Source organism: Mus caroli, chromosome 4 (genome assembly GCF_900094665.2).
Source record: "Mus caroli chromosome 4, CAROLI_EIJ_v1.1, whole genome shotgun sequence".
NCBI classification, from domain to species: Eukaryota; Metazoa; Chordata; class Mammalia; order Rodentia; family Muridae; genus Mus; species Mus caroli.
In genome coordinates this window covers 37,252,595-37,277,280 of record NC_034573.1, presented here as the reverse complement: position 1 = coordinate 37,277,280, position 24,686 = coordinate 37,252,595, and the positions used below count along the sequence as shown (strand labels likewise).

Sequence of the window (24,686 nt, the reverse complement as noted above, 5' to 3'; positions counted from 1 at the left end):
GAGGGCTTCTGGGGCAGCAAATATAAGTGTGAGTGGCATGTGTGAGTGAAGGCAGATCTGCACAGCCATTTGCTACTGGCTCATTTAATCCTCATCTTTGCTTTCTCTTTACCATGTGACTGGCAATGTTCCCACTGCTGGCTGTTCCATCAACCCAGATTACAGAAGACATCTTAAAGCAGACCTTTGTCATTCACATAAGTTACTGAAGAGTAACAATATGGTAATGTATATTGAAATTACAGAAGTGCACACATGCATATGAAATGGCCAGCATAAAAGAGTTCTCATTTCTAGCATGGCTTCTTACTCAAAGGAAACAGCAAGAGCACTAACATGTGCAGTGCTGTCACACAGGGGAATATTATGTATCTGTAACAAATCTCTTAGAGCTAATAAGTACGAGGATCTTCAAGCAGAGACGCAAAGGTTGGTCTTGTGTATATACTATTCTGTTGGAACACAGTCTAAGAATGGAATCGTGCAAGGGGAAATTTGAGTGCTTGCCAGAAAAGTCCAAGAAAACAAGAGTCTTGTGACCTCAGTTTCTTTAAAAACACAGAACTGTTCTTGAAGTGTGCTATTGTGATCCTCCCGGGTAGGGAGGGAGGGAGTATGTTTTCTTTCGGCTGTTGCTATTGACATTCCTCTATAAAAAAACATGGTTTTGCCATGTGCAGCTTGTCCTTGTGATTGTATTCAGCTTGAACTCATGAGAGCTTTACTCATTCTTTTTAACCCTCAGAGTACAAATTGCCTGAAGCTCTGAATGAAGCTGGCTTCGCCTCAGACTCAGTGCACTTCATTCCACCACATACACAAGGCTCACATTGCCTTTAGAGTGGCAAACACTATACCACCTTTTATATGAAAGAGAAAGTAGAATGTAGATCTATATTTGATTTTATGCTACATAAAGAGCCACCCATGATAAATAACAAACTAGCAAAAATTAAGTGTCTTCAGCAGAGGGTAAAGGGACGACATAGGCTGAACTTTGGTAATTTAGGGGGAAAACTCTTGGTTCTGCATGCATTCTGTCTTACAATCTCAACTGCTCTGTCAACAGAGCTCATCCTGAGCATAAACTGACACCTTTAAGCTCTGGTTCATCTTCTCCTTTTGGCCAGCCGTCTCTCTGTGTTAAGGACACTACACTATGGTTTCCTGTTCAATTAAATGGTGATTGCCCTTAATTCAGGATAAACCATACCCTTTCTCCAGACAACTGCAAGTTTCACTTTTTGGATGATTTTTAATTGGTTTTATTGGGGGGGCATATTTTGATCAATCATCTCTTTAAAGTTATAACCAATTGTACTCTGACCAACACATTCTTCTTATTGTCACTGAGTTTCCCTTTTACAGGGAGATGATTGTACTTTATAGTAGATTTCCAAGACTTTCACTTTAAAAACACTCAAATAAAAAGTTAGTACTGACTCTACAGATGTCAGTTTAAATGTTTGCTTTCCTCTGGTCAGACGGTCCAGATTGATAGACTCCCAGTGTTTGATTTCCTGGACATGTTATTCATTTTAGATTATAGATACATACAATTATATTAACATATTACAGCATGTAAATGAAAATGTGAAAAGCATAACAAATTATCAGCTGACATCTAAGAATATTAATATTAATGATTAAAAAACATTTTTGATATGTACTCACTGATAAGTGGATATTAGCCCAGAAACTTAGAATATCCAAGATATAAGATACAATCTGCAAAACACATGAAACTCAAGAAGAACAAAGACCTAAGTGTGGACACTTTGCCCCTTCTTAGAATTGGGAATAAAACACCCATGGAAGGAGTTACAGAGACAAAGTTTGGAGCTGAGACAAAAGGATGGACCATCTAGAGACTGCCATATCCAGGGATCCATCCCATAATCAGCCTCCAAACGNTGACACCATTGCATACACTAGCAAGATTTTGCTGAAAGGACCCTCATATAGTTGTCTCTTGTGATACTATGCCAGGGCCTAGCAAACACAGAAGTGGATNCTCACAGTCAGCTATTGGATGGATCACAGGGCCCCCAATGGAGGAGCTAGAGAAAGTACCNAAGGAGCTAAAGGGATCTGCAACCCTATAGGTGGAACAACAATATGAACTAACCAGTACCCCCAGAGCTCGTGTCTCTAGCTGCATATGTAGCAGAAGATGGCCTAGTCGGCCATCAATGGAAAGAGAGGCCCATTGGTTGTGCAAACTTTATATGCCTCAGTACAGGGGAACGCCAGGGCCAAGAAGTGGGAGTGGGTTGGTGGGGAAGCATGTGGGGGACTTTTGGGATAGCATTGGAAATGTAAATGAGGAAAATACCTAATAAAAAAATTTTAAAAGAAATTAAAAAAAAAAAAAAGAAAAGACAACAACTTAAAGAATTGCCTTTATTCTATAGATTCACTGGATTCACTGTGGAAACTGTGCACAGTACAACAATGAATGGGTCCATTCAAATTTGTGTAACATGGCCATTGCCTTTCGCCTTATTTTGTAACTTGGTGATTGTTTTCTTCAGTCCATAAATAAAATATTATCCTTTGTATTAGAGAAAAAAAAACATTTTTAAGACAGACATTGTTAATATACTCGCAATCACAACACACAGAAGGGTGATAGAGGAAGAGGGTGTAACCAGTCTGGCCCCTGGAATAAGAACTTGATTCCAGGAACCCAATTTTTTAAAAATTTAAATTTATATTTTGCAAGCTGGCTGTAATAGCACATTACATAATCCCAGTATTCTCCAAGGGCTTAAACAGAAAGATTGAAAGTCTGAGTACATAGGGAACTCCAAGCTAGCAAAGGCTACAATAGTGAGACACTGACTTAAAAACAATCCACAAAGTTCTGTGTGTGTGTGTGTGTGAAGATTAATCAGAATAATTTATCAAGATAAATGATAATAATAGTATATTAAAACTGGTGCACCGACGGGCCTATGAGTCTTACTGGATTACATTAACAGGTGAAAAGGAGACTTTTCTTATACTGGAACACACACTGCACTGTGGAAAGGACAACGGGAACAAAGTTAGCATCTGCAATTTACCACCACAAGTGGTAGCTCCAGACACACATCACCACTTGTAGGTACAGATCTGAAGAGGAACACGTATCAAGTCTCAGGGGCTCTCACTACAAAAGAAAGGGCTGACAGCGGAGCGACCTGGCTGACACAACTAAACCAAATATGAAGGCCACTGTCAACTATGGCAGGACAGGTTCGTACTTCCCGAGACAGGTACTTCTTTTGTAATTCCTATCAATTGAGTGTGGCCTGAACCTAACATAAGGACACAGAGTGGGTACGTGCTACAAAAGGAAAGCTTTCATCATCTGAAACTGTGAGGATAGCAAAGACTAAGAACTGCTCCAGACTGAAGGAGACATAAGAGACTCCAATTAAGGCAGCCATTAGATTCTGGATCAGAAGAGAAAGAGCCTTGTAGGGAGCAGCTGGCAAATTTGCATGACATCCTAATACGAGAGCTATTACTGGTGTTTTCTTGATAGTGTGATTAAGGTTGCTTAGAGGAGTGGCCTTATTTTTAGGGGAGGACACAGATATTTAGGAGTGGCAGACTCTCTTGTCTACAACCCAACTGATTCTTAAAGAGAGTGGTCACAATAGAGGGAGACAACGAGACAGATGTGAAAGGGGGAGAGAGGCAGCAGCTGATGAAGGGTACAGAGTTATAGGACTGTACAAAAACTTTCCTTGGGTTTCAGACTAGTCTTTAAAGGGTGCATGTACACATGTGAGCATGCCTGAGTTTTTAATATCTGCCAAGTTTTACACTAGTGACTGCTACCGCCATCATTTAAAAACAACCCTTCTGCCTAAAGACTGCCTGTCTTCAGATGCAGACAAGGACACATTTTGCTAAGGGAAACTTTTAACACTAAAAGGGAAAATAAATTATTTTTTGTTTTGATGAGTTTTATGTCAATTTGACGAAAACAAATTTATCTGGAAGGAGACACCTCAACTGGGGAAATGCCTCTATCACACTGTCCACAGGGTGTTTTTTTGGTTAATGATAGCCATTGGAAGGCCCAGCTCACTAGGAGCAACGCTACCCATAGGCCGGTGCTTCTGGGCTGCATGAGGAGGGTAGCTGACCAAGGCATGGGGAGCAGGCCAGTCAGCAGCATTCCTCCATAGCTTCTGCCTGGGGTCCTGCCGTAGGTTCCTGCCCTGTCTTTAGAAAATACTATAAACCGCAAGGGAAACAAACCTATTCCTCCCAAGTTGCTTGTGGAACTTCATCATCTATTCTTACATTTTCCCTCTTTCTCTCTCCTTCTCTGTCCCCCTCTCTCCATCTCCCTTACCCTCCCACCCCCATGTGTGTTTCTGTGTGTGTGTCATGCGTGTGCAGGTCCATGGAGGCCAAAGGAAGTCAGGCACCTTGCTCCTCTATCACTCTGCCTAATTCTAAGACAGGGTTTTTCACAAAGTCTGAAAATGGAATGGTGACCAGCAAGCCCCCATCATCCTCCTGTCTCTACTTCCCTTCACAGTCCTGGGGCTCCAGGGGCATGCCGCCATGCCCAGCTTTTTACATGGGTGCTAAGAATCAAACCCAGATCTTCCCGCTTGCACAGAAAGTACCTGAGCCCACTGAGCCATCTCTCTGGTACCCTCATGGCAGGTCTTAATGTGTCCATGTTTGGGGCCTTAAAGCAGGAGCCAAATTTTCCCATAAAAATGTCTGTACCATATTTCCAGCCCTATAAACTAGACAATAAAGAATACAACGAATTACCTAAGAGGCCTTGTTCCCTACCTTAACACTGCACCAAAGAAATGGTAGTAGAGAAAATAAGCATTTAACCCTACCTTCAAGCTCCCACCTACTAGGCCTATTTGATTTTCATCAAGCAGCTAAGGCCACCTCCCATCTCTTCAGGCCCTCGCTTAATTGCCATGCATTCCCAGAAGCACACTGCAAGAAGATGACTAATTACTGACAGCTTCTTCAGCACCATATGTCTCCCAAACTTTTCAAAGAAAAAAAACTGTCCCAACCATTATTGGAACAAATTTCCTACCTCCTGCAGCTGGAGTCGGACCTTGGTAACGGCTCGGAACCAGTGAGCTCTGGCCTGGGTAAATGGCGACGATGCGTTCTCCTCAGGAAGACTTGAAACAGAGAAGAGCATTTCTTGTAAACAGCAGAGACAACAAAGTGACAATGCCCAGGCAGGACTGCCATGTCTAAAATAAAACAGTCTGTGCTCATGCCTACACTTGGCTAGTGATTCAGGCCACAAAACAGTGGAGTTCTGAACAATTATTTTGAAAACAATTCCTGTCTAAAATAACAACTCCTTACATCTTTCCACTCCCCCTTCCTTCTCCTTTTCTCATGTGCCCACAGGAGATAGCTCAGACACTGAGGTGATAAAAGCAGCAGCAGCAGCCAGGGCCTGGGTCAGCATCAAGTGCAGAAGTCACAGATGGAGTGAAGTGAGCATGCACCCCTCACTGCTAGAGACCACCAGCCTCCCCTGGGATTTGCATAGCTTCAATAAGAAAAAAGTTTGTTCTGTAAACCCTTTCCTGTTCCACTGTTTTGGAAGACTTTCCAATGCTGAGACTCCATCTAAGGTTGACTAGGGGAGGATAGCCCTTTCCTGTCATCATTATGTACGTTAAGCTGCCTCAGGGACAGCCTGTGTGAAATGAACAGTAAATATAACTAAGTACCTCAGAGGCAGAAACTCCACGTTACAGTAGGCCATTGGCTAGATTTTCAGCTGGAATAGTGGTTAGTACCAGATAATACTTTCCTTCCTCCTTATAGCTTATAGTCAAGGTAGCAGACAAATGTCTACTGCCTGCACATGCAAAAATTATGCCAGGCTCTGATGGCATCTAATTGTTCCAAAACATTTGTGGACACTTTTAGCCAAGGTACTCTGGCTAAGAATTTGGCTACCTTTTGGCCTAATGGAGATAAACGAGTACTCATGTGAAGTACTTCACCTCTGTGAAAAAGCTCAGCCCTGACGACATTAATGTCAGGTTCAAGATCCATAAAGAAGCAGCTGATGGTGGACCATAACCCGTAAGAGGCCTGGTCTGCACCTTAGTCTCCTGGGCCTCTCAACTATTAACTGAACTACAACAGATGACTAAAAAACAAGAATGGAGCTAGGCATTATGGAGGTGGGCACTGTAGCACATGCCTACAATCTTAGCAATCAGGGGGTTAAGTTACAAATCTGGAGCCAGCCTGAGCTACAACGGAAGACCATGAAAAGAAGAGAAAGTGACTTCAGGAAGCTGTATGATTCGTCCAGTCATGGCACTCACTGTCTTGGTCTGAGGTCTGTGATGAAATCTAGATGTTGGAAAGCTAAGCTGTGCTCTTATTCTTCCACCCTAGTGGTTTTCAACTGGGCACAGGGCAGGGTTTGTGCTTAGGAATATCTGACAATGTCTGGAGAGTTTTGGTTGTCCCCCTGGTCATGGCTAGTGCCATCTACTGTAGGCCAGAGAGTCTAACAAGTGCCCTAAAATGAACAGTAGTCTTCCATAATGATTATTTGTCCTAAAAATGTCAACAATAGCTGAGTGGACTGCTATGCCCAACCTCTCAGCTGTTCTACACAGGTTAGCTCAGTGGTATAGAAGAACACTCAAATGCTATACTAAACTTTATTACACAACCACTTTTAGTTCTTTTTGATGCTATATTTAGAGAGGATCTCACTGTGTAGCTCAGGTTGGTCTTAAGCTCCTGACCCTTCTGCTTCAGCTTCCAGAGTAATGAATTACAGGTGTGCACCACACTTGGCCAAAAGATACATTATAAAATGTTCTTCTTATGGATAAAACAAAAATGCCAAACATACTGTCAAGCCATGTACAGTATAGCAGCTGTATTAAGTCTGGCTAATTCTCTTCTAATTTCCCTCAGACAGGTTAAAATAAAACTAAACATAAATGTTCACAAAAGAAATTAAAGGATCCCTAAGCAAAGGGAACCACTGAAAAAAACCCTGCGGGGCTCAGGCACAGTTTCAGACTGAGACATCTGTGTGGTCAAGACTGCATGTTCAAGAACTCCTGGTGTGCCTGTACCTCAGTAACATAAGTCCCTCAAACATCTTGGAAATTAAACAAAAATCAAAGGAGGATGTACCAACTTAACCACTGTTGCTGTACCTGCCTCGCAGCTGCAAGAAAATAAGTGAAAAGTGTTTGTATTCAATAAGAGATACAACAGGTTGCGTGTGAGCTAGCCATCACCTACCTCTCCTGGGGTCCTAGGACATGGCCCTTATGCAGCACCAGATCTGAAGGAGGGTGGATTGTAGCATCATCTTTCATCTCCTTGGATTCACCGGTTTTCTCTTTTTCTGATTCACATGTCACTTCCAAGGCTTTCTCTTGTTCTCCCAAACCAGCGTGGCCATCTTTGGAGAGGCTGCCATAGCTATGACTAGAATGAATGGAGTCCCTCTCCCGACCATCATCGTCTTGCTCATGATACTGGTCCAGCTCACTCAGCAGAGAGCTTCCTTGACTCACATTACAGGAGGAGCCATACCTACTACTGCTGGTAGGGCTGCGAGAGTGAAAAGAAAGCAAATTAGTAAATAAACACAAACCAAGGACAGGAACACAAATACAGACATACCCGGGAACTAATAATTGCATGGGACAGGAATAATCATACACAGGAGGTTCCTAGGAAGCGAGGACAAACATTTCAATCTAGAAAACTTGGTCTAGTCAACCACAAAAGGGAAAAGGGCAACATGCTAAGCCTCTGTCACCACTGAACCTCGGGCCTGACTTCAGAAACTATTTTACCTAATTGCTTCCTGTCAGAACAATGAAGAGACTGGCCTTTTGCATATTTATAAACTTCTTCACTCAGTTTCTTCTAAAGAAACTTTCCAGTGGCTGTGGTTAAAGTTTTCCAAATTCCACATAGTGAAGAAAATGAGCCTCACCCTTCTATTCTTTACTAAAGAGAAGTCCGTATTGCTTCCTCTACAGTTACAAATGTGTGTGCCTGTGCCTTAGCAAAGCAGAAAGACGTGTTCCTTCAGTCTACAGGGTAAAGTATGGAAGTCACTAGATGAAGACCAGGATTAAGAAATTCTGCAGAGGAATTCCACAGGTTTCAGGAACACAAATGCAATAGTGATACCCTTGGAGGCATGGGAAATATCCCCAAGATATATCTACCCATTGTAGCTGAGTTTCTCTCAGATCAAGGTTCAGTTATGCATAAAGTGAATTAAGTCCAACTCCTCTGGATCAGGATGAAAGTTATTTCTGTATATGATGTGAGGCCAGTGCACAGAAAGAAATGTTCCCAGCTGTGAGAGCTAGCAGTTGTAGCAGAGAGAAACTGTGATAGTGGCAGGGAAGGCAGAGTGATAATAGTATCAAGGTACCCCTGGAATCCTGAAGCTCATCTTCTAAAGGATTCAGTTTTATGAAGCTGGAAGGACTTGGTGGTGAGCTATTAATCCTTTCATTTTCTTAATAGCAGGTATCCTTCTGGAAAGCTTTTATGCAAAGAGAGTTGGTTTTGTTTTGTTTTGGCCAAAGTCTAGTCTTTAACTTAAGGTCTTATATTTACCTTTGGACAGATTAAGAGAGAGCGTTGTTGTTACCTGAAGAAATAATTCTAAATTACGTGCTATTTTCAGGCTGATTTCTGATTCTTCAGTCCATTTAGCAGAACATGTATCAGGTCAATGTCTGAGTAGCTCTCATGTGGTCTCTCTCTCTCTCTTCACTATTCTAAGTAGATCTATGTTTGGGCCAGAGGTCAAAGTAGCATCTTTAAGCTATCCTGTGTAGTTTCTATAATCAGGGGCAGTAATAACAACCTCTACAGATAGACCTTGTTCAGCGCTCCAGATGAAAGAGCAGCAGCAAAAGACCTTCAGCTTTGAGTAAAGTATCATGGCAACCCAGCTTATCCTTTGTTATAGCTGTTCAGTCCACAGCACTGCGAGAGTCTGTATTAGAGACCCTTGAAGAAGTCTTACAAATCCATGTGGAACAGGATATAGAATACAGATGATCCTACGTCATTCTTTGCAATTTGTATTTTACTTTACAGCCTCACAGCCACTGGGGAGACATCTTAGAAGACTTGGAAAACCACAGCAAACTACAAGTATTCCCATCTACTATACTACAAGTGTCTAAGACCTAAGAAAGCATTCTGATTATATACTTAGAATAGATAGCCCTTAAATACTTGCTGCCTTCTCTTGTCTTCCCTGCTCCTGAACAAACCAGCCTATGTAAATACTCTTTTCAAGCTAGATGCTCCTTGTCCACTAAATGAATTCTACTCAACATTAGAAAAGGGAGAGAGTGAAAATACCCATACTTTTGTTTTTGTCATTTAGCCCCTAATTAACATGAAGCTCAGATGCTAGGAAAGGCATGGGATGGACTGAAGCAAGCTATGACAATCTACTACTAATCAATTTCATCATAAATGGTCAATTCCTGAAAACCATTTATGATGCCTGAGTGGAGAACCGGCCTTTTGTTGGTCACTGTTTCCTTGACATCCTCTGGAATGACTAGCTGCCCCACATTCAAAACAGAGCCAGTGCTAGCAGACATCTCTTCTTGCTTTGCTGGCTGAGCACAGTGTTCTTCCTTGTGCTTCTCTGAAGGACAGGCAGATCCAGACAGGTTGCTGTCTTCACCCCAGTGTTCTTCAGATGCTGAAACTTCCAGCTGCCTTTCCACTTCACCAGACTTTGAAAGCTCATGAGCACAGTCACTTGGCTTGGCCACCAACTGTTCTGTGGTCCCAGAGGGCTGAGTACAGATGTTAGCTGACTTAGGACTACCACTAGGTACTTGAGAAGACTCTGAAATTTTGTTAGCCTTGCTGATGATAAGGTCCTGATCATCACTAACAACCAAAACTGGAGATGGCTTTGCAGGCATCTGCTCTGGGTCTCCTTTATTCTCTTTTGACCATGGAAAAGAAAGATCCAGTTTCTTTCCAAAAACCAGTTTTGGATCATTTCCTAGGATAACTCCTTTCCCCTCACTAGCTCCTTCAAAGAGAGTAGACAACTTCTTAAAGCCTGACATTAAGCCAGTCTCTACTGCCATGTTACCAGAGGAGCTAGAGGGGTTAAAGATTGAACTCAGTGTTTTCCCATGGTCAGGAGTGGATGGGAAGTGAAGCTTTGGCCAACTAGCCATATTTGGGATCTCAAAATGAGGTCTTGTCTGCTCTGTTTGCTGGGGGGCTACAGGTGGATCTTTTGGGGCATGATGTATACTAGAACTTTCTTTGGGACAAAGCACAGGTTCCTCTTGCAAAGGACAGGAATGATATCCTTGTGTTTCTAGTGTGGTATTCTCACTGGCTCCTGCCTCATCAAACAGTGAAGTACTAGTTTCTACAGAAGTGGTTACAAGCCCAAAGAACTCCTGATTTGTGCTGGCCGTCAGAAGCTCTGGCTCTGGCTCTGGCTCTGGCTCTGGCTCTGGCTCTGGCTCTGACTCTGGCTCTGGCTCTGGCTCTGGCTCTGGCTCTGGCTCGAGTTCAAGAAGTGGTTGGCTTGAAGGGGGAAGCTCTTCAGCAATACAGGCAGGATCTGACTGTAGCTGTGTTGGAAGAAGAATGTGCTCTGCTTCCAGTGAGGCCTCTGTGTCTGTGCCCTGCAAAAGCCCCATGTCTCCTTCATCACTCAAAGATAATATTCCTTGTCCCATATCATCCTCTGAGACAGAAGATGTAGTAGCAAGTACTTCAAAACATGGGGGTTCTGAAATACTCTCGGGAATATTTTTCTCCATTTCAGGTATGAGTTTAGGGTCATCTGTCAATGGATCTGATTCTGACTTTGCATCAACCACAGTTATGCTACAGGCACTGAAAGCAGACTCTGAATTGAGTCCTGCACAGGCAGCCTCTCCAGGCAAGCTTTTTGGAAGAACTGATCCTACAGGGTCTCTGGAAGAACCACTCTGAAAGCATGAAGTACTCACAGATGGTTCTTGCTTATTTGTTTCTGGTTTGGGACTTCTGAAAATTCCAAACAGCTCACTTTTGAGGGGCTGAGATGATGCAGCAGAGGAAAAGGAAAAAAAGGAATTTCTCTTTGGAGATTTAGGAGTAGAAAAAAGTCCAGAAAAAGTCTTAGGCTGTTCAATTAAGGACCCAGAAAAGGATTTTACTTTGGTCACAAACCCTGAAATCATTTCTACTTTGGAGCCTAATACTGATCTGTCTTCTAATTGATCTGCATCTTGGTTCTGTAGAAGCCCTGTATGCCCTGGGTCTGGAGAAGCAGACGGTAAATCCAGGATCTGTGTTGAAAGACTGTCAGAGCAGCCATGTTCCAAAGGCAAGTTCAATAAGCCGCTGGTAAATCTTTCCTTTTGGTGTTCAGTACAAACATCTAGATCATTGAGCTTCTCATTCAAACCATTGTCATGAGGAAAAGCCTCAGCTGCCAAGTCCCTGGAGGAGGTGTCCTGGTGGAAAGCCTCCTCTTCCTGAGGAGCTACCCCCAGGGCTTGTTCCTGAAGTTCTGGTAAAAGAGGAACAACACTGGCTGGCAACTGATTCACCTGAAAATCAAAAGCAGTTGCTCCTTCTGCTCCTCCTTTACTGGAACTCATTTTTTCCTGGGTTTTCTCTATATGGAACTTGTCAACAAGGGAGGTAGTAAGCTCAGTGGTGCTGTTAGTGGATACACCAGGAGCCATCTGTTCTTCATAAACTACTGGGTGGACTATGCTTTCTTTATGAGCAGTAGAATCTTCCTTTGTCATAACATCTCCTGTGTCTACAGAAACTACTGGCCTCCTACAAGGCTGGGCAGTTACTGGAGCAATAGCTGAGAGGCTTTGCTTCTCCTCAGAGGGCTGCTGCTTCTCCTCCAAAAAAGACAAGTTAAACAAACTGAAAGCAGAGCTGCTGCGAGAGGCATCCTTCTTGGTGCTTAAGCTAGCTGTGGAGAGAAAGGAAGGAAGAGTGAACAGCCCTTCTGCTTGAGATCTGGCCCTTGGGAGAGCTGCAGAGGCTTTGTTCTCAGATTTTTCAGATCCAGTTAAGAAAGAAAATATATTCCTCCTGGATGGCAATTCTTGCTGGGCTGCAGGTGTAGCAGTTGGAAATTTCCATTCTTGGTTAGGAAAATTATCTTGTTCACTTGTATTTCTTCTACTCAGAGCATCAAAAGACTTATTATTTCTTGGAACTTCTGTTCCTGTAGATACGGCACCAGTTCCTTTTGAAGAGTCTCTGGGAGACTCTTTGGAACGACCTGTTGAGACAGGTGGACTTGTTGATTGCTTTGCCTGGTGGTCTCTGACAGGTTCCTCTTTTTCATTCAAACCATTACTCTGCATCTCCCTGGTTAATGGCTCTCTCAGCCCACTGTCATCAATAGTGGTCTGTTTGGTCAGACTTCTAATTCTAACCTTCTTTTTTGAGGGGACTGGTAATGGAGGAAAATTTCCTGTATCCTGATGCACTAGATGTAAAGGGTTAGGACTTGACCTTCCTTCATCCTCATCAGTCACTAAAGAAACAGACTTATTTTCAGTTGTCTGCGTGGGAGACACATTGGTTTTAAAGAAATCGCCAAGGGTTCCAAAAAAATTTGCAACACCAGAAGATTCCTTCTTTTCCTGAGATGAAATCGCTCCACCTTTATCACCAATCTTTTCCAAGTCTGGTGATTCTTCCTTATTCACCCGGGTTTTAAAGAGGTTCAGAATTCCAGATGCTGGTTTCTCACTTGTTACGGTACTTACTGATGGTCCTTCTTCCCAACCAAAGAGTCTCAGCGCACTTGTAAGCAAAGTTTTCTCAGATTCTTTGGAAGACTGGTCTTGCAGAAGTTCACAATTCTTATGTTCATCTTTACTAAGCTGTGGTGCAAGAGGATCTACAATGGACTTTGCTGTAATAATTTTAACATCTTCTACATCTGTCTTAGCTTTAAGAGTTGTTTGGCTTACTTGAAAACCAGCTTTTAATAAACTTCCTTTATCCATGTGATCATTTTTATGTAAAGAGAATTCTTGCTTTATACTGTCAGTAAACTCTGGTTGCTGAACACTGTATACCATCTGCCTCTCCAAATCCTCAGGATGACTTTCATCCTCCTTTATGGAGTGGCATGATAATTGCTTACTCAAGATTAATGACTGAAGACTATCATGTATGGGTTCAGATAACTCTGATTGCTGATCTGTTTTCTGTATGACCAAACCATCTACAGATTCACTCTTGTCAAAATTCAAACTACTTCTAATCAGGGTGCCCAAAATAGAAAACACAGGTGTCAGTTTGTTCACTAGTGGAGTTTCTTCTTTTTGTAAACTTTCAGTCATACTCTCGGGATGAATTAAAGAGGAAGGTTCTTCAGAAGATGACTGATGGAAATGGAACCTGGAAAGGTGAGCTGATGACTTTTTAGGCAAAGTCCAGTTCATCTCTCTCTGTATAATTGTGCCTCCATTTAAGGAATGATTGCTCATAGTTCCAGGCTTGTTTCTAAGATCCAATATACACTCAAGATCTTCTGAACAATAGGGTCTCCCTATGAAAGATCTAAAATCTCTTTTAAACTTTTGAGAATTATAGCCTGAAAAATCTAATGGCTTATCCCTTTGGTCAAAACTTGACTCAAATACTTGAGAAACGGTTTCTAGATTTACATACAATGACCTCTCATTTCTTGGCAAAGTTACAGATAAGTCAAGAGGGTCTTCAATTGGTTCTTCTTCAACATACCATAGTAAATTATCTTCCTTGTCAAGAACTTGAAGACTATGGGCAGAAATAGTGTTGTCATCTAACACAATGCTTGGGAGAGCATCTGTTTGTAAATTATAGTTCAAATATTCATGATAATAATCAGGTATAAATAAATATACATACTGCCCAGTAGAATCAGTGAGGAAAGAGTATATATACTGACCATCATGAAACATATAATATCCATAATTCCCATCCTCCGAGGGCCACCAAACTCCATTTTCAAGATATGATAACCACTGCTGATACTCATAACCGAAACTTGAAAAGATCAAGTTTTCATCCATTCCTAATGATCCTTGTTGTAGAAGAGAGCACATAATTTTCTCATAATCTGAAGAGTAACTTAAATCAATGGGCAATTCTTCTAGAGAATTCTTGGTCTCATTAACTGGAAGATAACCAGAATTTCCACATGAGTCGGCTGCCCACATATCACCTCTTATTAAGTAACCTTCATTAAATGCTAACTGGTCGAGTGAGTCATATGGTAAGTCACATGAAATGACACTGTTTGGATTTATGCCCCACTCAAATATATTTGCATTTTGATCTTTTTGGCACAAATTTATTACTGGATTTTCTGAGTCAGGCCACAAGAAAGCATCTGCTGATGGAAATGTATTTTGATTCAACAAATGATAAACTGGCTGAAGTCTTCTGGAGTTTCTGGAGAAATCTTTTATATCAGTACCCCGTTCTAAACAGTCCTCATCAAAGGCCTGATAATGGTTTGACTTACTTAAAATGTTAGTATTTAGTATTGGTGAACTTAACTTGTTTGACCTTTCATGTAGTTTTATCTCAAGAATATGGTTTGGTGTTGGCCTCTTAATCAAAGATTTCTCTAAGGGATCCTGTTCAGTACAACAGAGTATGTTCTCAGAAGGGCAATGTCTTTCACTCTCCTGGTTTTTCCATGTAGGAGGGCAAATATGATTATTATCCCAACCATCAGATGATGGCATGGTTTCTTTTGATAATGACAAAGAGTTTTTTATAAAGCTAGAAGCTACATTGTTTTCAACCTGGCTCCTCAGGTTCTCAGAAGTCACACACCAGTCAGCAGGGACTTCATCTGTAGATAAATGCTTACGTCCATCCAATTTTTTTGTATCCTCTAAAGATATCAACTTTGCTTCAACTGGATTATAATCATTCACACTGCTACTTGATATCAAGTTAAATATTCCAGAGAGTAATGAGCTTGAGGTATTATTCTTATGGTGGGAACTGTCACTTTTCAAGTTGAATTCCTGTTGACTAGGCATGTTTTCTAGAGAAGCAAACTTGCTTAAAATGCCAGAAAGGAAGCCTCTTTGGGTTCCTTTGTCAGAAGTTTCATTTTCAACTTTGTCTTCATTAATGTCATTAACCAATGTGGATTTTGAAATGGCAGAAATAAGCCCCAATGAAGAGTCTGACATCAAGGGAAATGCCACTTGTGTAAGATTTACACGTTCTTCTGAGAGCGCTACAGCAATGTGTTGTTCTTTAAGCACATCATCAGGATCAGCTTTTTCATAGTGCTCTACTGCTGCATGGCTGCTTGGGTTCAATTCCGCCAGACTCCCACATTTCCCGAAATCACTATTAACACTTGAGGTTGAGTCAGACCTCATTGTGTTATGTTTTTCATCTTCAGAACAATGTGTCTGGTCACTCTTATTAAATTCCTCTATGCTGTTAAGTTTCTCTGGATCATTATGAATATTTGAAATTGAACTAGATTTTAATGAATTAAGTTTAACATCTTCAGGACAATTTATATGGTCATTCTTACTGAATTCCTCAGTACTACCCAGTTTCTCTAGATGATTATGAATATTTGGAAATGAACTAGATTTTACTGAACTAAGTCTGGCATCCATGTGGCAATTTTGTTGGACCTCTTTATCAGTGGTTGCTACTGAACTGTGAAAACTCTGATTATTAACAGTGCTCTGACTGTCTGTGAGAGGAAATTTAAACAGAGGGAAAATGCTTCCTTTCTCTTTTACATCCTGATGCTTTTCAGAATGGCTAAGAATATTGAAAAACGGAATATGCAGTTTTCTGCTAAATGAAAATGAATGTCCATCTTTCTTGGCATCTCTTTCCTGTCCATCTTCCTCCAGCTTAAGAATTGTTACAGATTCTGACATCTCCTTTCTACAGCTCTCAGGAGAAGTAAACAGGAACTGACTGAATGATTTTCTTAGTGGCTCAAGGAAATCCTCATCACTGGTAACTTTGTCTTCCTCTAATGCTTTTGATGATTCTTGATTTGCAAGGGTACTGCCAGCTACACCACAATGCCCCATAGTATCGTTGGCACTTTGTTGTGGTTGGTCTTTTGATAGAGAAAGCTCTACACAAGGTTTTCCTTCCAACTGACTCTCCATACCACCTTTCTTTCTGGTACTACTAGCTAAGTTTGAAGGCTCCTCAGTCACTTGTAAGGACGGCAAATCTTCCCTTTCTTGCATTTGGAGATCTGCAGTTTCTCTTTTACTTCTATTTGGAGCAGCAAGACTACTCTGGTTGTCCAGGAGGTCCTCACTTTGATTTGACTCAGAACCACACCCTACAGTGCTTTCCCTTCTCGATACCTTGCTATGCTCTTCACTTTTGGTTTCCTCTTTCTCAGAAAATATCTTTAATGGATTCAGCATGCTGAAAACAGACTTCACAATTGAACTCTGAGTTTGTGGAGCAGAGTCCTTTCTAATAGTTTCTGTGCTGTCCTGAAAGCTCTCCCCTTTAGTCTTATCACCTAGGTGCTCATTCTCAGAGGTTCTGCCATGTCTGACAGCATCCTTATCATCAGTTGTTTGACAGGATAATAAAGGCTGTGCAGAAAGATCCTTCTCCAATATGGAGTTTGCACTGGGGTTAGGTCCCAAACTAATTGTCTCTGTTTGGTTCTGAGTTTCTTTTTTCTCTGGAACTAAATGAACGAGTTTTTCCACAGAGGTTGTAAGATGCTTTGTGCCTGAACCTACCTTTTCTGTTAGTGAACTGAATAAAGAACCAACAGCGCACTTTACCCCATTCACCTCAGGGAAAGAGATAGCCTTGGCGTTGGCATTCTGAGTAACAGTTAAAGGCGATGTTTGATTCTCAGATGTTTTCTGTTCTGCATTAGCAACAGCAGTATTGTGTTCACGTGGTTCTTTAGTTTTTGAAAGAGAACCAAATCTATTAATCTCTTCTTCCTTCTCTGCTAAATATTCTGACACTGTTTCCACCAAACACTGAAGCTCATCCATTGTGTCAACATATTTCTCTTTGGGTCCCTCAACAAAGGAAGGGGTCATATCTTCCATGGAGCATCTGGACAAATCTCCAACTGTGTTTACATTACAGTTCATCCTTTGTAATGGCAATGCTGAATTTGCTACATAATATTCCTCAGAAAAGTCTCCTATATGATTGACATTGGATGAGGTCCATGTTGGTGACGTACTTTCCTGCTCATCAGAAATGGGGGAACCTAAAATTTCTTCAGAAGTACTGCTGGTCGAGTCATCAGAAATATCCAGTGGAGTAAGATTAGTGACAGAGTGGTTAGAGCCACATACATTTCCATAGTTCCTTAAACAATAGGGCAGACCATAATCAGAGCTTTCTAAGTTTGGGCTCCAGGCGCTGCTCTTCACAAATCCATTTTTGTAAGGGCACAAAATCGGATAGTTTAGTTTCTTCTTTTCAATGTGGTAAGGAGCAGAATTCTCAGTATCAGGAAATGCACATTTAGAATTACTCTTAGTATTATAATGCCATCTTTCATTATCTTCAGAATGGCTATGCAAGGATTTTTTTCTCCTCCTGTCTATTGTGTTATATTTTTGAGGATATCTGGAAAGTGTAGGTGCTTCACACTTATGGCCATGCTTGCTCTTGAGCGATATCTTTCTGAAACTGTACTCTGGCTGGTTTTGTTGGCTGTGGTTCTCATCAGTTTTTGAAAAGGTTGTCATTTCCTTGACCCCTACTTCCTTCAAATATATATTACTATTTTCTAGAAAGTCTTGTGATGTTCTCTCATTCATCTCATATTTACTTTCTTGCTCTTCATAATTAGCATTAGAAAAAGCTGAAATAATCCTAATTTTGTCATTCCTAGCCTGCCAGTCTTGTCTGATGTAAGGTGTTAAAATTAGAGGAATAAAGAAAATGAAGAAAAAAAAAAGGAGAAACAGAGAAAAGGAAAAAATGAGTTATAAGACTCAATACCTGTTCAATGGGTTTACAATACTAAAATTTCCAATATGATTTTTTAAAAATCAAACTGAAAAAACATGAAAAGGAAATCCACATGTGTCAACCAATCTTGTGTCAGTACAGAGCATTTCTACATCAGGAAAACAACAGCTTTAATATCAATTTAAGTTTCACTTGTTACCATTTATCATTGTAAATTTTTTTTCAGTTTCTTTTATTTTCTGAGAAACAAAGTTTATACATGTTTTATTAATATCCATACTGAATTCAGAATGCCCAAGTTTAGAACAGATAAGTACACCCAAAAGAAGTATTAAAAGATTTCAAGAATCCTATATTTGTTGATGTGTTTGAGTCTAAAAAGAAATCTAAATGTTAACTTGCTGAATGTTATATTTGAGGCTGTATATACAAGATTATAGCCAAATGTGTATCTTTAAAAAAAGAAAACATGCATTCCAAAAATAATTTTTGGCTATCAGAAGTATAACACTACCAAACGAGCAAATTATTTAAAGCACTGTAATTTTTTGCTTGTGAATCCAAAAGAACTGAGGTCATAAAGGACAATGCCTCCCCATGGTGATTATTGCAAACTCCAGGTCCAGTTTAAATCAGTGAGTACAGAAGCCAGTTGACCCTTCATTCATCAGGAACTGCCTACTTTTTCTATTTCTACACAGAAGGGGTCCACAGACTAGGAGGTTTTCAGCTTAGTATGTTCTCTTAGGTATCAGATACTTACTTAGGAAATAGGAACACAGTCAGGCTTGGTGGTACCTTTAATGCCAGTAGAAAGGAGGCTGAGGCAGATGGATCTCTATGAGTCTGAGGCCAGCTTGGTCTACATAGTGAGTTCCAGGACAGCCAGGGCTATGCAGTGAGACTTTTCTCAAATCACTAAGCAAGCAAACAAAGAGGAAAAAAAGTAATAGGAATGCAGGACACAGTGGTTGTGTAGCCACTGAAAGTCTTTCCTGGTTGAGAATCCTTTCAACACTAAATTTAGACTCAGCTAAATGATAGTGAACACAGAAAGACTCGAATGTCAAACATCAAATTAAATAAAATCCCTGTTATTCTGCATTCTCTAAAATGGCCAAGTAAAGAAATCAACACACACACACACACACACACACACACACACACACACGCACTTTTTCGTGTGTTTTTAAAGTCTGAGACTGACTATGTAGCACTTGCTGTCCTGGCACTTGATGTGTAGAACAGGCTGGCTTTGAACCCACAGAGCTCCACTGGTTTCTGACTCCTGGGTGCTGGGACTAAAGGCATATAGCACAACATCCGGCTTAAACAACACATGGTTTAGACACAGTTTTATTACTCTCCAATGAAGTTTCATTACTCCCTTCATCACTCTCAAAACAACCCAAGCATAACTCTAACATGGAAAGAATCTTTATTGTTACAAAATAAACCTACAGACAGCCATAGCTATAGTAAATGAAATTATTTTTATGCTTCTATTTTTTTCTGTAAAACACATTTGCTCCTTGGAGGATTTCAAATTTCTTTTACTAAAACAACTGTGTAACCTAATGTCTTGAGACTACATCTATGAACTGTTTACACTTTATACTTAATGCTAGTAACAGCATCTCTTCTAAGTGCAGTTTGTGTATGATGTATGCATATCATATGTGTTCGTGTTGTGAATAGGGGTCCATGGGTACCACAGAACACATGTGCAGGTCAGAGCTTGAAATGGGGTCCCTTATTCTTCACTGCTGTCTGTGTGAGACTTGCTGGCCTGAGAATTTCTGACCTCCTGTCTTTGCCTCCCAGCTCCTGGTGGGGATACTCACTGGGGCTACGATCATTGTGCTACTGAATCCAATCCTTCCTTAGCTCTGAGGATAGTACCTCAGGCTGTTACACTGCGTGCCAAGTGCTCTCATCCACTGAGCCATCTTCCCAGCCAGTCTTCCAAACTTACTAAAGGAAAAGTCATTTCAGATTTTTAAAGATGTCTACACTAGCTGGGCATGGGGGGGTGGGGGGGATGCTTAAACAATCCCAGTGCTTTGTGAGCTTGAGGCTAGTCTAATCTACATAACAAGTCCTAAGCCAGGTCAGTCAAGGCTACATAGTGAGACTCTGTCTCAAAAAAGAAAAAAAAAATTACCTAATATAAATGGTTTACTTTTAAAAATCCTTTTAATTTTTCCTATGTTTGAAATGATAGTTACTTTTAGACCTCATTACATATATTGATAACAAGTAAATTTTTAAGTTATAGAAAAAATTATGCTCTTCGAAATGATATTTATTACTGCAACAACCAGGGAAATGAGCAAGATGATGTAATGATTAGGGAAGTTAATTTGTTTGGAAAAGTGTGCAATTAGTATGGTGCTGGCCTGTGCATCTAATGCTTGCACACACAGACCAAACGTAAAGGAAGACCAAACATAAAATACATTTTGATACTATTTTCTTAAAGTAGGCCATTATAAACTAGTATCAATGAATAGAACATGTTAATCACAGCTACTCAAAATGCTGAAGCAAGAGAATCAGGTGAACCAGGAGTTCCAGGCTTGCCTAGGCAATATATCAAGTACCTGCAGCCTAAAGTAAATAAAGAAATAAAATAACATAAAAAAGCAATGCTGGTAAGTTACCAAATCCCTCTAACTAACCTCTCACCCCATGTTCATGTGAGCATCTTTAATTAAATGCACTGGGTCACAAAACAATAAAAGTGCAAAGTGTGGGAGGTAACTCAGCAGCAGAGCACCTGAGGTCACAGGCACAAACTCCAATTCCCAGCACTGCCGGAACCAAACCATAAATGTAAGCACTCATTCAATAAACCATTAAGGAGTGGTTGTCAACTTCCATATGATTCTTAATATATTTTAATTTCATTTCATTTTAGATTCAGAATTGTTATGTTATGGTTGTTATATGAGAAAATCTCATGGAAAATACTTTTAACACTGACAGTAAACTAAAACATGATATTGGCTAGTTTGGGTTGTATCATGAGACCCTGATTCAAAATAAAATACAATAAGTTTTTTAAAAGAAAAAGAAAAACTGTGCACAAAAAACACTGGGAGAAGTGGAGAGCTTAATTGTGTATTAGATTATGTCATTGTATTATACTATAAAATTTCTTAGTGTTATCATAGCACTAAGGTTATATAAGGTAAAGTCCCCTTCTTAGAAGTTATGTGCTCACGTACCTTCTAGTGATGTAACATAATGTCTGCAACTCACTGTAAAATGTCAGGAAAAAGAGCCCATGGAGATTAATATACTAGAGATAATGAAATCAAATAAATGTGGCTATGTGTTGATGCAACTAAGTCTAAGCAACAAGAATATGAGTATTCATTGTATTATTTCCCCAAAATTTTAAGTTGAAATAGTTCTTTAAAATGCTGGGGAATAGGGAAGAGCACAAACCTAAGATTTTCCTTTGTACTTACAATGTATGAGAGTAGTCTATGGAAGGGCACATAAAAAGAGCAGTATAAAGGGAACCAGCAGGCAGGAAGGTATGAGATACAGGGAGACCATGCATACAGTGGGAGGTTCTTCACTGAATGCTGTATAGTACCTTAAACAGATAAATATTGTGTATTGAAAAAATTAATAAAATGAATTAAAGTTCCAGCAAAAATACCAAATCTGCTGTAATAAGATTATATTGGTTTTCTTATGAACTTCTAATTTTAGTAAATTGTTTGTAAAAATTATTGATGCAGAGAAGAGATGAGGTGGAAGGAAGGAGCAGGTTTCGTCCAACTGCTCACCCAGGTGGGCATGTCTTCACCAACAGGCTCACAAAGACAAGTATTGCCACTGGAAACGTCTAAACATAAGCGTGTGAGAAAGACACTAAGGCCTGTCTTACCACCAGGATCCTGCCTGTCAGTTGCCATCATGGGACCTGGATCAATACCAACCTGAGGGCCCGACGCTCTGGATAATCAAGGTCGTAACTCTGCATAGAGTCATTGCAAGAGTCATGGGAACTGCCTTGAAGAAAGAGCTGCTGTGGCAGCCGCACAGGAACAGGGAACTGGTGCACAGAAGCATTGGGCTGGGTAGTTGTGTGGTAAGGAGGTGGGGCGCTATTGCTGGTCTCACTGCGGTAGTCACTGTCTCGGTCATCGACGGCACTATCAGGGTCTTCAAAGGCTGTAGAAAAAACAGAGGCCAACCACCCAAGTGTTATGTCATTTTCATAATGTTTCCTGCTTCTAACTTAGGTAGCTATACAGCTGAAGCTTAAAAATAAGAGTAAAAACTTGAGCTGCACAGAAGTCAGGAGCATCTAAATGGTCTGTCTCCTTAACAAGAGATAAGGACATGACAGTTTCATTTTACTGTTGACATTAGAGGAACACCTAAATTGCATTTTCCCAATGCAAAATTCTCAGGAATTCTGCTTCCAGTTTTCTAGCTAGCATGACCTAATTAAGCTCTGCCTTGAAATACCTCCCAGAGATTCTGAGGTTCTGTGATTATCAAAGGGGAAAGAGCAAAGGGGAGATGTCTTTCCCATGTCTTAGAAGAAAATATATTTTAATTTTAATTTTAATTTAAAGTTGGTCTGGAGCTTACAGCCTTTAAAATGCATGGACTGAGCCAAAAAAGCATGCATCTCAGAAGCCGGACCTAGGATCAGGACAGCTGTGGTCAGGGCTTTTGTATCAATCCAAAGGCTCCAAGGGCAGCTTAAGAACAGCAGCAGAACTGACTTGCTGCAATACAAGTTTCCCTAATAATTCCTATCAGGAGTCTATACCCTATGCTCATATAATAATTCCTATCCTCAGTGTGGGCTGAGAGAAGAAGAAAACATATCCACACTCTCACTTGACAGTGCAATAGTGATCAAAATTAGTTTTGCTTTTAAAATCAGCAACGACTAGCTAAATTTTCTTAATAACTAAAATCACAATCATCTATTGGATGAAGCACAAGGTCCCCAATGAAGGAGCTAGAGAAAGTACCCAAGGAGCTGAAGGGGTCTGAAGCCCCATAGGAGGAACAACAATATGAACTAACCAGTACCCCCAGAGCTCACTGGGACTAAACCACCAAAGAAAACACATGGTAGGACATGTGGCTCTAGCTGTATATGTAGCAGAGGATGGCCTAGTCAGTCATCAATGGGAGGAGAGGCCCTAGGTCCTGTGAAGGCTTGATGCCCCAGTATAGGGGAATGCCAGGACTGGGAATGGGAGTGGGTGGGTTGGTGAGCAGAGGGAGGGAGGAGGGTATAGGGGGTTTTCGGAGGGGAAACTAGCAAAGGGGATAACATTTGAAGTGTAAATAAAGAAAATATCTATTTTTAAAAAAGAGGAAAAAAATAAAAATATTTTAAAAACCACCATCACAAATAAAAACTGTGTTTGGGAAGGACTGAGCCTAACAGTATGTAAACCACATTACAGAGAAGCCATATCGGATGCTATATCCATATGTGTATGATTAACAAGGTCCCACATGTCCTTTTTTTGCCAAGTTCCTATTTGGCTCACAGTAAAGAAAAGGAACATTCGCCATTCCCAAATGGCAATACATTTAGCACATAATGGGCATCTCATAACCGTAATTTTGAAAGATAATCTCAGTAGCAGTGTAGGCAGAAGAAATCTCCCAAAGACTGTAAGATCAAACTTACACTTGGGCAGAAAATCCTGGCTTGTGTTCATAGAGCAGAAATGACAAATACCCAAAGAACTCAAACACACAAACAAAAATGCAGACAGAACTGATGAAACACACACCTATAACTCCAGACCTTACAAGAGGATTAGAAATTCAAAGCCATCATCATCTATATAACAAGTTCAAGACCAACCCAGGGAATGTGAGCTCTGTCAAGTATTGGCCAGAACTTAATCTTGGGTTGGAACAAGGATATCATGTTTTAAAAAAAACTTCGGGATTTCCCTATGCTGGGGCATTGAGCCTCCACAGGACCAAGGGCCTCCCCTCCCATCAATGCCAGATAAGGTCATCTCCTGGTACATATGGAGCTGGAGCTATGGGTCCCTCCATACGTATTCTTTCGTTGGTGGTTTAGTCCCTGGGATCTCCGGGGAATCTGGTTGGTTGATATTGTTCTTCCTATGGGGTTGCAAACCACTTTAGCTCCTTCAGTCCTTTCCCTAACTCCTCCTTGAGGTGGGAGTGGGTGGGAGGGTGGGGAAGCCCCCTCATAGAAGTGGGGGTTGTGTGTGATGGGAAGGGGGTTTGTGGAGGGGAAACTGGGAAGGGGATAACATTTGAAATGTAAATAAATAAAATAACCAATAAAAAGAAGTGAGATAAAAAAAAAATGTTAAACTTCAGGAAAAAAACAGACAGTGAAGAGGACTCCAGGGCTTTAACGTTAGTCCACAGATAATGGGAGCAAGAAAGAAACACATTTGAGCACTGAAGTACATTAGAAATTAAGGGAAAGGTAAGTCCTTCAGCTTGAATAAAATGTCGTTTAGTGTGTCGGGCACAGCCTCTATGACTTAACCCCTCAGTGTCATGTGACCTAGAGATGAAAACAGCTTCTCAGAAAAAGAGCAATTGCTGAGTGCAAGATTGACTGCCACTCGCCAAAGGGACTTGTGAGCTAGTTTAAGGACAAAAACTATAAAACAGCCAAGTGTGGTGACACATGCCCAAGTTTG

The 24,686-nt window shown here is 40.8% G+C and overlaps 2 protein-coding genes across 6 annotated transcripts in view; both read right to left on the bottom strand.

Moving 5' to 3' along the window:
• The window catches only part of Unc13b (unc-13 homolog B), a 189,204-nt gene that overhangs the window by 76,449 nt on the left and 88,069 nt on the right, over positions 1-24,686 (bottom strand). For all 5 annotated transcript variants that reach the window (XM_029476020.1, XM_029476021.1, XM_021159382.2 and 2 more), the window contains 3 exons: positions 21,954-22,188; positions 7,285-7,599; positions 5,075-5,165 (listed from right to left, as the gene is read on the bottom strand). In XM_029476020.1, coding sequence (XP_029331880.1) covers positions 5,075-5,165; positions 7,285-7,599; positions 21,954-22,188 — 641 coding nt within the window. The remainder of the gene's footprint in view (positions 1-5,074; positions 5,166-7,284; positions 7,600-21,953; positions 22,189-24,686) is intronic.
• Positions 7,608-19,998, bottom strand: LOC115030863. Its single transcript, XM_029476013.1, has one exon. The coding sequence runs from the start codon at positions 17,841-17,843 to the stop codon at positions 9,486-9,488; it is 8,358 nt and encodes a 2,785-aa protein (XP_029331873.1). The 5' UTR covers positions 17,844-19,998; the 3' UTR covers positions 7,608-9,485.